The 13389-nt window shown below is 41.0% G+C and overlaps 1 protein-coding gene across 3 annotated transcripts in view; it reads right to left on the minus strand.

Moving 5' to 3' along the window:
• Positions 1 to 4235: 4235 nt before the first annotated feature.
• The window catches only part of LOC122548401 (cytochrome b5 reductase 4), a 106789-nt gene continuing 97635 nt past the window's right edge, over positions 4236 to 13389 (minus strand). For all 3 annotated transcript variants that reach the window (XM_043687003.1, XM_043687000.1, XM_043687002.1), the window contains 2 exons: positions 11114 to 11278; positions 4236 to 4887 (listed from right to left, as the gene is read on the minus strand). In XM_043687003.1, the coding sequence (XP_043542938.1) occupies positions 4833 to 4887; positions 11114 to 11278 (220 nt within the window). In that variant the 3' untranslated portion in view covers positions 4236 to 4832. The remainder of the gene's footprint in view (positions 4888 to 11113; positions 11279 to 13389) is intronic.

The raw sequence follows: 13389 nt of genomic DNA on the forward strand, positions 1-13389 counted from the left end.
TGCATGGCTAAGGAGCTGGTGCAGGGGGCTGGGGTTTCAGATTCTTGGATCATTGGGACCTGTTCTGGGACAGGGTTGTATCTAAAGTGGAGGGGAACTAATAACCTTGCAGGGAGGTTCACTAGAACTACTTGGGAGGTTTTAAACTAGGGTGGCAGGGGCTGGAAGCCAGAGCAGCATATCAGCAAGTGTAGGGATTAAGAGAAAGTTAGATGTTAGGACCAGCAAGTCAGAAAGGAAGGAAAGGCTGAGACCGGAAATTAACACAATGGCACTAATGGGCTGAAGTGCATTTATCTGAATGCAAGGAGTATTATAGGTAAGGCAGATGAGCTTAAAGTGTGGATCAGTCCATAGAATTAAGATGCCGTGGCCATTACAGAGAGTTGGTTGAGACAGGGACTGTACTGGCTGCTTAACATTCCAGGGTTTCGTTGTTTAGACAAGATCGGAAGGTAAATGCTGGAGAATCTGTGTTAACTATCAGGGAGAATTTTAGATCTGCACTCAGAGGACATTGGACAGCTCATCTACTGAGGCAATATGTGTAGAGCTCAAAAATAAGATGGGTGCAATCTCTCAGGCCCCCAGCAGCCACAGAGATTGAGGAACAAGTATGTAGGCAGATTATGCAAAGATTCAATAATAAGAGTTGTCATAGTGGGTGATATTAACTTGCCCAATATTGATTGAGAGTCCCTTACAGCAAGAGGCTTAGACAAGGCAGTATTTAAATGCATCCAAGAGCAGGAAAGGACTCAAGCAGGGAATTAGGAGAGCAAGAAGGGGCCATGAAATGACATGGCAAGGAGGGTTAAAAAGAATCCCAGAGGATAACTAGGGAGAAGGTAGGACCATACAAGGAGGAAGTTTGTTCTTGGAGGCAGAAGATTTGGGCGTTATCCTAAAGGAGTACTTTGTGTCAGTACTCACTCAGAAGGGCATGGAGGACAGTGAGATTTGTGTTGAACATGCTAATATGCTCAGGCATTTTGAGATTAAAAAAGAAGTGCTGCTGGGTCTCTTGAAGAGCATTATGCTAAATTGCTAGGGCCCAATGGTATCTACCCCAGGTTATTGAGAGAGGCAAGAGAGGAGATTGCTGGGGCATGGATTAAGATCTTTGTATCCTCACGAGCCACTAGAGGGATACGACTAGCGAGTAGCTAATGTTGTTCCTTTCTTCAAGGAGGGAAATGTGGATAATCCAGGAAACTATAGACTGGTGAGTCTCATCTTGGGTGGTTTGGAAGCTATTTGAGAGAATTCTTAGGGATAGGATTTACGCATATTTGGAAAAGCATGGCCTAATTAGGGACAGTCAGCATGGCTTTGTGCGAGGCAGGTGAAGTCTCACTAACTTGATTGAATTTTTCGAGGAGGTGAAGAAGGTGATCAATGAGGGTAGACCAGTGGATGTTGTCTACTTGGATTTTAGTAAGCTTTGGACAATGTTCCTACGCTAGGCTCATCCAGAAGATTTAAGATGCACAGGATTGATGGTGATTTGGCTGTTTGTATTCAGACTTGGCTTTGTCACAGAAGGTAGCTGGTAGCGACGGAAGGGTGGTTTTTCTGGCTGGAGGTCCACGATTAGTGGTGTTCTGCGGAGTTCCATTCTGGGACATTTTGCTGTTTGTAATATATATGAATGACTTGGATACAAAGATCAGCTGAGTTGTGGATAGTGTAGGAAGTTGTTAAGGGATTCAGCGGGATATAGATCAGTTGCAGATATGGGCAGAGAAATGGTGGATGAAGCTTAATCTGGGTAAGTGTGAGGTGCTGCACTTTGGGAGATCAAATGTTAAAGAAAAGTGTACAGTTAATGTCAAGACCCTTAACAGCATTGATATACAGAGGGATGTTGGGGTTCAAGTCCACAGGTCCCTGAAAGTGATCACTGAAGTAGATAGGGTAGTAAAGAAGGCATATGGCATGCTTCCCTTTCGTGGTTATGGAACTGAGTACAAGAGTCAGGATGTCATGTTGCAGCTTTAAGACTTTGGTTAGGCCACACTTAGTACTGCATTCAATTCTGGTTGCCACAATACAGGAAGGATATGGAGGCTTTACAAAGGGTGCAGAAGAGGTTTTACCAGGATGCTGCATGGCTTAGAGGGTATGAGCTATAAGGAGGGGCTACAAAAACTTGGTTGTTTTCTCTGGAGTGACAGAGGCTGAGGGGAGACCTGACTGAAGTCTATAAAATTTGAGAGAGGTAGATTGGGAAAGATTCTGATCACCAACCCGGAGTTCAAATGCCTAACACTAGGGGGCATGCACTTAAGATGAGGTGAGGCTGGGTGGGGGAGTTCAAAGGAGATGTTCGAGGCAAGTTTCCTCTTATACAAGAGTGGTAGGAGTCTGAAACATGTTGTCAGAGATTGTGGAGGAAGCAGCTCGGGGTGTTTAAGGGATTTTTAGATTAGCACATGAATACTCAAGAAACGGAGGGATATAGACCAAGGACAGGCAGAAGAGATTAGTTTAATTCAGCGACTCGCTCAGCCTGTTCCTGTGCTGTGCTGTTCTATGTTCAGAATGGTGGTCTCAAGGGCTCACTTCTGCAAAATCCTTTTATGCTGGTCACTTTTATCCCAAAGTGTGCTAATTTGCCAAAAACTTTACTGGGATTTTAAAAATTTAACCTTTAGTTTTAAAATCAACCTGTCCAGAGATATTATTCCAACCCTCTGAAGTAGGTGGGACTTGAATTAGGGTCTCCTGGTCCAAGGGTAGGAACACTACTGTTGCACCACAAGAGCCTCAGAAATATTTCTGGTACTCAGTCAATGAACTGACCAAACCTGATCACACTGTTCGACCCTAGCCAATAACTTTTACTGGTAAACAACTTCCAAATGTTCATGTCAAATTGCAAATAGTCACATACTATATTCCATAGAAGGTAATAGTGGTGTCAGTATATTTAGTAGATCACCAATGGCACCTCCCTTTTTTGGATAACAAAGGAATCTGCAGGTCACAAATTACAGGACAGGTCACAATAAATCCTGGCTGCAGTTTTAACTTAGATCAGCATTTAAACTAGCTTGACCAAAGTTCCTAACATTCTTAATTGTAGCTCTTAACCAGTCTTGTGGCCAGCAGGAGAAATGGCTACCTGACCTCAAAACAAAGTTGAAGTTAAGATTAGCCATGGCCATTTGAATGGTGATTTGTGAAGAGACTTGGTTATTCTTGTTCCTTTCTCTTATGTTATGCACCCTACTCTGGGCCATTTTTATTATGAGCTGAACAGAGGAGTGAGGATGACATCTAACTGCCCAGAAAGTGGTGAGTAACCTATTAGACAAGTCACATTGCTACTAAGGCCATACAGCACAAGTAGTCTGTGATTTTCCTGTCTACTTCTAGGCACCGTACTGGCTTTGAGACATGGCCAATATATTACCCTCTCCTCAGAGAGTTACTTCATTTTAAGGGACCCACCTCCTTGCATGAATCAACAATTCACGACTTCGACTGAATGGCTGTCAATGTGACAGCCATGTGGCTAGAGGGCCTCCATTGGCCCTTCAGACTTGAGGGCCTCCATTGGCCCTTCAGACTTGAGGGCCTGCCTACTATACTCAATTGGACAGTCAGTGCACTCCCTGGCCATGAATTGGCCATCCCAACAGAAATCTTGTCAGGCATTTCATAACACTGACAGAGTGCCAGAAGGTAACAATTTACCCAAACCTTAAAACATTTCTCCCTATTAACTGATTTTTCAGTATTTTGGTTTATTTCAGATTTCCCAATATCTGCCAGATTTCTCTTTTGTTATGGCGCGTATTGGGATATGTCTGAATTAAAAAGAAATAATCTAGTCCAAAAAAATCAATATTGCCAACTTCCTATGGCCATGGCTGAGTTGAACAAGTAAAACTTAGCTCCCCTATTCTGTTTTTAAGTTACACTTTTTTAAAATATCATTTGTTTTCTAATTTTTGATCCAATTGGTCTTAGAATTTAGTTGCCAACTGTATAATTTCCTTCAATGAAGTTTTTTGTTTTGTTCTGAGAAATTATTTTTTCAGCCTCAAATCATGACATTCACTTTTGTGGGCAGAGCCAAAATTAAAAAGTTAACTTGTCAGATTGGGAAATGTCAAACCATGCTATGCCATTCTATTCCAAGATATTTTAATACAACTGGTCTGATGTCGCTGCATCAGGCTGACATCCCTCCAATGTGACACTGTTGGAAAGAATGTGCAACTCTGTTCAGGTTTGCATAAGTATTTTATTGAGGTTTAAGTAAAGTTTTCAAATTATAATTTTTCAAGAAATAATGTATTTGAATAGGTCACTTGAGAGATACTTTATACAGCTTGCAATACAAGATTTGGATATCAGTGCACAGTCCAGGTTCAGTTGGGAACATTCCAATATAAATCTTCTGTAAAATATAACCTACTTGTCAGTAGTTATTGTTTCCAAAATACAGTAGAAATCTGTCTGAGGTCACAGAATACTGCATCATATTGCATCCTATTAGTCTTCAGTTACTGGAGGCACCATTAATAAAAATCTCCTTGCACGTTTAACACAATACAGGGCAAAAAATGTAAGCCTTTCAAAATACCAAACATTGTCCTCATGGGTATAAATTACAGTGCAAGTTCTTTTTAAAAAAAAGTTAATGCATTTACAATAATTATATCAAATACAGCACACAAACCAAAACTAAGGCAGGAGTTATGCATAGTGCCGTGTGCCAATAATATTTTAATAACTTAACAGAACCTGCTCAGCAGGTTTTTATTTGCATCAAAATTGACTTTTTACCATTCTAAAACTGTTGCTGATATTCTTGGAGGTTAGCCACTGAAAGCATGAATCTCTTCATTGTTAAATCCTAACTGTTTGAAGAAACTGTAGGAGAAATAAAATGTAACAACAATTAATGAATATTCTAGCATTGGAATAATCAATATCATAAACTGGCAATAGCATTCTAGCATCTCTGTTGAAACCACTGAGAGAGTGGAGCACTGTTCTATTCAGAAAACATTGTTTTAGTATTGAGCTCTGTGTCTCGGGACAACATTATAATAGAGATAATACATAAATTGCTCCCCATAATAATATAGAATAGCTAACACTGTACAAACAGAAGAGATCAGGTGAATGGTATTATTAGAAGTTGAGGGATGCTGAATTTATCACCTGATTTTAAAAAGAATAGGAATTCCAAGTAACTAACTCTCTGAAAAGCTTCTTATCTCTAATGCCAGACTAGAGGTAAACCACTGATAAGATTTACAAGGCTTAAGTATGAATATAACATTCCACTATAAAGGAGACAAGGTATAAATTATTTAGGACAAGAATAAAGCGTTTTTAAACAAAATGAGATGTGAACAGTAGACAATCTGATCAGGATCTGAACGAAACTGCAGGCTCTATTTTAGATAAACATATATGAGCTTTTGAACAAGGAGCAGGCGAATCCATTTAACCCCTCCAGCCTGTTTTGCCATTCAACAAAATCGTGGCAGATTGAAGCATAATCATAATTCCACCTTCATCCCTTGATTGTCAAGGATCCAACGATTTCTACTTTTAAAAACAGCCAAGAACTACGCTTCCACCATCTTTTCATTGAGAGAAAATTCCAAAGACTTTATGATGTATTGGGAGAAGGAAAATCGCCTTATCTTTGTTTTAAATGAGCAACCCACTATTTTTAAGCAGTGCACCCTCTTCAGGTTCTTCCGGAAAAACATCCTCATCTACCCTGCCAAGATAACTGTCAGGATTTTATGTATTTCAATCAGGGTAGCTCTTACTCTTCTGAACTTCAGTAGACACAAACCTCATCTGTCCAAACTTTCCTCGCTGGAGAAACTGCCCATTTCCAGGTATTAGTCTGGCACACTTTCTCAGAACTGCCATTCACAGCATTGACTTCTAATTCTGGAAGTTGCTACTGTGCACTGACCTCAGAAAGGGAAAAAAAAAATGGGTATGCTGCTTGTCACTTTAATTTATGACATCTGCCCAAATTTGATTCCTTGCTCCCATTATTTAGCATAAAATCCTCTCTACTTCACTAATTTTACGAATCGGAAGAACACGGGCCCCAAAACAGTTTAGGTATAGACCGTCCCAATGGTACAGATAATACTTTCCCCAGTATTGCTGCAAGAGACTCTCAAACCAGAACTTGTTTCTCTCTAGTCTGAATTTGTCAGTCTCAATTTGTACATGGTTTAGTTCATAATCCATAGATTATGAGTTTTGAGGTTCTGCTTCTTAATTTGATGCCTAACTCATCATACGGAGTTTGTGGAATCTCCTCATTTTGTCTTGGCAATGTTTTTAGAAACGATTATTTACCACAACAATTGAATCCCTGCAGTCCTGAGCAGAATACTCAAATCCTGGTGACTTCTTTGCCCTGGAAAAGGGTCAATTTCCCTGACTATACTGTCCTCTACTACTGCTTTTTGCATCCCTCCCTCCATCTCTTAGGTAGCTATTCCACCATGTTGTCCAAACATGATGGAAAAACTTCGGACTTGTTGGACAATCAGAAAGGCTGAAGTTCCTATGCTCCTGCCCTCTGGGTCCCCTTACTCGCCCCATTTACAATGGCATCCTCCTATCCCTGAACCCTGCCAAATCAAAAGATCTTATCCTATGTGATGTCACTGCCTCCTGATACAAAAAAATACAAGTGTGTTCTTCCTTTCCCTGATGAATTGTAGTGCCTATAGTTCAGCCTCTAGCTCAAACTCTGATCCAAAGCTGCTCCAACTTAAAGCTCACTGCAGACATGTTTGCCCTTTTCCTTTTAAAATCCTGTAGGCTAGATTTCAAGCTTCAGGAACCCTAACAGGGAAGAGGAGACAAAATCGACCAAATCCATACAAATGCCTTTTTACAAAATCCTCCATGGGATGTGGGTGTCCCTTGACAGGGTTGTGATGAGCTGCCTTTTTGAACCACTAGTCAGTTAGTTGCTGATATACTACTGGGGAGTTCCAGAATTTGGATCCAGTGAGTGTAGGTTTATGATTATTGTATTTTATTTTGTCTACAAGGCTTGACTTGCAAGAAGCAGTGAACTTTCAGAAAGTTGGATCAATATTGACTGTGAAAGAATTTCACATTAAGATTGAGGAATGTTAATTGTTGACAAGCTTATGACCTTTTGCCTGGTCAAGCTAGGAAAGGTATGTTAAAACATAGAAACAGAGATGAAAAGTGATGACTGACCAACATTCTCTCAGAAGAGGAGTGCCGTAAGAAGTCAGTTAAAAATATGGCCTGAGACTTTTTTTTTGAGATAGAGTGAAAACTGGGAACTGATTCCATCTAAATGAATTTAAGGCATGTACAATTTGCTAAAGAGCAATTTACAGTTGTATTTAATAATATAAGTAACCTTATTAACCTAATAAGGTTAACCTAATTATTTTCAGCACGATTATAGGCAACGTGGAAAACTTATAATTAAGCATCGCAAAGGCAATAACCACTCCCAGCAGCAAATTTTAAATCCTTTATTCTTAATGGCATTACCATCATTGAATCCCCAACTAACAATATCCTGGGGGTTACCATTGAGCAGAAACTGAACTGGACTATAAACACTGTGGCTACAAGAACAGGTCAGAGGCTGGGAATTCTGCAGCGAGTATTCATCTCTTTACTCTCCAAACTCTACTCAACACATCCAAGCAACCTACTCTGGTTGCCTAGATGTGAGTAGCTTGAACAAATATCAAGCTTGACATAATCCAAAACAAATCATTCTGCTTGATTAGTATCCCATCTGACAATTTAATAATTCATTCCCTTTACCACTAAAGAATACTGGCAGCAGTTAGTACACCATATACAAGGTATGTTGCAGTAGCTCAATGTTTCTATATCATCTCCCAAAACCTACAACCACCAAGTCAACAAGGAAAGCAAAGGCAAAGGAACACTCACACCAGTACCTGCTAAGCTTCCTTCCACGCCGCACAATGCTGATTTGAACTACATCACTGTTCCTTCACTGCTGCTTGAACCCATCTATCTTTCCAAGTTGGTGCCAGAGTGTGGCAAAATTCTGTGGGCTGTTTACAGCAGATTTTATTCATACTTATCTTCTAATCATTCTGCTCTTCTAAACCTCAATTCGTAGTTAATCAGAATTACTAACAATGTTATCTTAAATCTACTTTCAGGTTTAAAGTTTCTATGACCAACGAGGCTCAACTACCAACGAAGCTTGAACAACAAACCCGAAGAAATTTAGGGCCTCCTGATTCCCGCAAGCCTGACCACCTCGTGGACACCTGGAATCGAGGTCTGACCAGCGCAGGAACAAGACCTGTCTGCATGATGACCCAACATCGATGAGGCCTAACCGAACTCAGCACAAGACTCCCCAGAATACTCAAGGCTGCGACTCGTACCCAGTACGCCATCAGGAGCACACACACTTATCCAGGTAAAGTGGGAGATACGCTAGATTTTGGGTGAGACTGGAACTTCAGGCTTTTAGGACCCCCCTCCTCAGCATACACCTAGCAAATGTCCAAGCCATTGAAAACAATTTGTATGAACTCAAAGCTAGACTCACCTTCCAAAGGAATTAAGAGACTGCTGTGTAATCTGTTTTACAGAGACCTGGCTCACTGCTGCTACACCAGACTGTGCCTTACAACCTGAGGTTTTCTCAGTTCAGCGAATGGACTGCTCAGCGTCCTTTGGTAAGGCAAGGAGCGGTGGGACCTGCTTCCTGATCAACACCTCCTGGTACTCAGACATGGCGACCTTTTAAGTTACTGTCCCTGACTTAGAATATCCTACAGTAAAGTGCCGTTCCTACTACCTACCACGTATATTCACCTCTGTTATCCTGCCAGCGGGCTACATCCCACCCTATGTGGAAGTGAAGAGTGCACTTGACAAAGTATACAACATTCTTGACATGGTACCCAGAGGCCTTGTTCATCATTGCTTGTGACCTCAACTAGGCCAACCTTAAGGACGTGCTTCCAAAATACCATCAACACATCTTCCATCCCACCAGAGGTCTGAATGTCCTTGACCATTGCCCCCCGACTATCAAAGATACCTACACGCCATCCACTGCCTGAATTTTGGAAAATCAGATCACAATGCTGTGCTCCTCCTTCTGGCTTACAAGCAGAAATTGAATTGGGAGGACTCGGCACGGTGGCACAGTGGTTAGCACTGCTGCCTCGCAGCGCCAGAGACCCGGGTTCAATTCCCGACTCAGGCGACTGACTGTGTGGAGTTTGCACGTTCTCCCCGTGTCTGCGTGGGTTTCCTCCGGGGGCTCCGGTTTCCTCCCACAGTCCAAAGATGTGCAAGTCAGGTGAATTGGCCATGCTAAATTGCCCGTAGTGTTAGGTAAAGGGGTAAATGTAGGGGTATGGGTGGGTTACGCTTCGGCGGGTCGATGTGGACTTGTGGGGCCAAAGGGCCTGTTTCCACACTGTAAGTAATCTAATCTAATCTATTCTAAAAAAAAGTAATCTAATCTAATCTAAAGACTCAGTTCAAAAATGAGTGCAGTGTCAGTCTGAGGCAATGAAAGGGCTTCGATGGGACTGCTCAGATCGACCGACTGGGTCATATTCAAGAACTCAGTGGCTAAGCTAAACAAGTATGCTACTATCTTCAAATGCATGTAAACATAGTATTGCATAATTAAGAAATGCCTTTGATTTGTTTGTTGGATAGAGTAAAAGTGTTTTTCTTCACAACAAAACCAACTGTTTTAGTGGCTATGTATGTAAACATTTTTATGAGTAAAGTATATTTTTGAAATAAAAAAATAATTTAATCAGTAACCATGTTTTAAACCAAATTTTAAAATTTAAAGAAAATACAGCTAACAAAATAATTGTGATCCTTTTCCAGTCTCTGTGTACCTGACACAAAACTGAAAATCTTTGACAGCAGCTCCTAAAAATCAGGCTGTGCTAAATCGAGATGTTGAGTGACTGGCAATCAATACAGACCTGCAAAAACAGGAGGGACAGTCTAGTAGGATGTGTTGCTAGACAGGATATAGACAGCAATGATTTGGATGAGTTGAAGTTTGAATGAGAGGCTTGTTGAATAGAATTGGAATAGTCAAATAAAACAAAATCGTGGATTCTGAAGATATGAAACAAACAAAAACCAAAGCCCCTAGAGAAACTCAGCAGGTTGGCAGCATCTGTGACGCAAAAACAAAGTTTCCTCACTGTAAGTAATCTAAATGGGCGGCACGGTGCACAGTAGGGGTGGCATGGTGGCACAGTGCTTAGCACTGCTGCCTCACAGTGCCAGAGACCTGGGTTCAATTCCCACCTCAGGTGACTGACTGTGTGGAGTTTGCACATTCTCCCTGTGTCTGCGTGGGTTTTCTCCAGGTGCTCCGGTTTCCTCCCACAGTCCAAAAATGTGCAGGTCAGGTGAATTGGCCATGCTAAATTGCCCGTAGTGTTAGATAAGGGGTAAATGTAGGGTTATGGGTGGGTTGCGCTTCAGTGGGTCGGTGTGGACCTGTTGGGCCGAAGGGCCTGTTTCCACACTGTAAGTAATCTAATAAAAAAATTTCTTAAAAAAGTTATTTCAAAGGGGTAAATGTAGGGGAATGGGTATGAGTGGGTTGCTCTTTGGAGGGTCAGTGTGGACTTGTTGGGACAAAGGGCCTGTTTCCACACTGTAAGTAATCTAATCTAAAACATTTTGAGTCCAATGACCCTCCTGCAGAAAGGTCACTGAACTCGAAACGTTAACTCTGTTATCTCTTCACACATGCTGTCAGACCTGTTGGTTTCTCCAAGGATTTCAGCTTTATGACTGGAATAGTCAAGTCTGACAAAGGCACAGGTATAGATTTCTGTGACAGATGGGCCAAGGTAGGAATAGAGGAAAGCGATATTACAAAATGGGAACATAGGATGAAAGACACGCGTAGGCTGCAGAGATCAGGATGAGACAGTTTTCAAAGAGGGTAACAGAATCAACAGCAAAGAAAAGATAACAGAAGCATTAAGTTGGAAGTTAAATTTGATTATGGAAATCTGATTTTGAAGGAGCAGAATATCATCCTAGATGAACCGAGTACCACAGTACATACCCAACAGCTTGCTCAGTGAAGGAAGTTGGACCACAAATACACAAAAGTGTTTTCAACTCTTCAGTCCGCCCTGTCAAAAATTCTGAACAAAGGGACATCTCAATCTTTCCCCGTTTCCCTCTCCATTCGGGGTGAGGCTCTGAGAGGATATATTCAACTGTAAATCTAAGGAGACAATAAAAAGGTATGTTAGACAATGTCATTCAGGGAGCTTCCACTGCAATGCTTAACTATTTTTTCTTTATTTTGTATCAGACAGTTTCAAATTATAGCCTATTTTACAGCTGTTGCCATAGATTCTGCACTGAACAAGTGCTTCAGAATCCTAGGTTTAAGATTATATTTGGGTGTTACATATTACACAATATAATGTGCAATATGTAACATCCAAATATAACGTGCAAAACTCCTTGATTGACCACATTTACAAAAGCAATAACCAATCCACCCTGAAAACTTACCTATGTCTCCGGTCCCAGAAATCAAACCAACTCTGAAAATGTACTTTCATGATACCTTGGTCATTGGATTGTTGTCATTTCGGTAGCAGTCAGACCCTTCTCCAAAGCACTGTTAAGCTTGAGATTACATGCTTCTGACTGGCAGCTCTCACTGCTGGCTTTTCTCCAGTAGTCTTCAATATGTTCATGTGTTAATGTAACTTCTCAAATGATTAACTTATTTCATACTGTAAAGACTCTTGAAGAGAATTCCTATATGTACCTAAAAAGTAATTCTTTTGTTTCTGATTTGCTCATCAGTAGCTATAATGTTTTCAGTGAATAACTTATATAAACTGGAATATTTATATTAGATTGCTTACCTCCTCATACTAAAAGTTTACATTAGAGCTTTCAGAAACAAATTTGTCTGTCTTGTTGTGCCTAATCATAGTCATTTTGTCCCATTCAAAAGTAAAACTGAGATTTTCTTAATGGTGAGATGGATGACGTACTGTCTTATCTGGATCTACAGACCCCAGATAAAGAATTTTGAGAATGGACACCAGATAAAGCAATGAGAGAGATGAAATGTCAGATAAAATGTTGCAAAGAGAGGCAGAGTGTGCGCACTAGATAAAATATCATGAGAGAGGGAGAGTGGACACTAGATAAAACACAGCAAAGAAAATGACTGTACCAGATAAATAAACATGAGAGAAAGTTGACCCCAGATCAAACAGCGCAGAGAGAGAGAACAGCAGAGTTACAGGCACATGACAGGAAGCAGGTTTGAGTAAAGGTGAAACATTTCTTCTTTCTATTATTCTTGTATTGTTAACTATAGAGAGATTAAAGTTCTGGTTTTTTTGAAAAAAAAAACTTTTAAAATTAAAACAAATTTAACATGTAAGTTTAAGGATCAAGTTTGACTGGGCAGCTCGGCCAAACAGAATGCTCATCTGTGACATGTAGGAATTGTGGATGTTACTAATGATCTAGATGTGCCTATGTGCAGTATTTGCCACAGACTCCACAAGCTTCAACTTTAGATTTCAGAGTTCAATCAGCAGCTACAGTGAATGTGTTGGATCCATAATGGGGAGAACTATGTTAACAGCACATTCAGCAAGTTGGTCACAATGCAAGTTAGGAGCTATCAGTGTGATTCCAGGATGCTTGTTTCCTCCCTGTTCGGAAGATTTCCCAGCCAGAAGTCATAGAACATAGAACATAGAACATAGAAGAATACAGCGCAGTACAGTCCCTTTGGCCCTCGATGTTGCGCTGATCCAAGCCCACCTAACCTACACCAGCCCACTATCCTCCATATGCCTATCCAATGCCCGCTTAAATGCCCATAAAGAGGGAGAGTCCACCACTGCTACTGGCAGAGAATTCCATGAACTCATGACTCACTGAGTAAAGAACCTACCCCTAACATCTGTCCTATACCTAGCACCCCTTAATTTAAAGCTGTGCCCCCTCGTAATAGCTGACTCCATACGTGGAAAAAGTTTCTCATGGTCAACCCTATCTAAACCACTGCTACTGGCAGAGAATTCCATGAACTCATGACTCACTGAGTAAAGAACCTACCCCTAACATCTGTCCTATACCTAGCACCCCTTAATTTAAAGCTGTGCCCCCTCGTAATAGCTGACTCCATACGTGGAAAAAGTTTCTCATGGTCAACCCTATCTAAACCCCTAATCATCTTGTACACCTCTATCAAGTCACCCCTAAACCTTCTTTTCTCCAATGAAAACAACCCCAAGTGCCTCAGCCCTGCCTCATACGATCTCTCTACCATACCAGGCAACATCCTGGTAAAAC

Source organism: Chiloscyllium plagiosum, chromosome 3 (genome assembly GCF_004010195.1).
Source record: "Chiloscyllium plagiosum isolate BGI_BamShark_2017 chromosome 3, ASM401019v2, whole genome shotgun sequence".
Lineage (NCBI taxonomy): Eukaryota > Metazoa > Chordata > Chondrichthyes > Orectolobiformes > Hemiscylliidae > Chiloscyllium > Chiloscyllium plagiosum.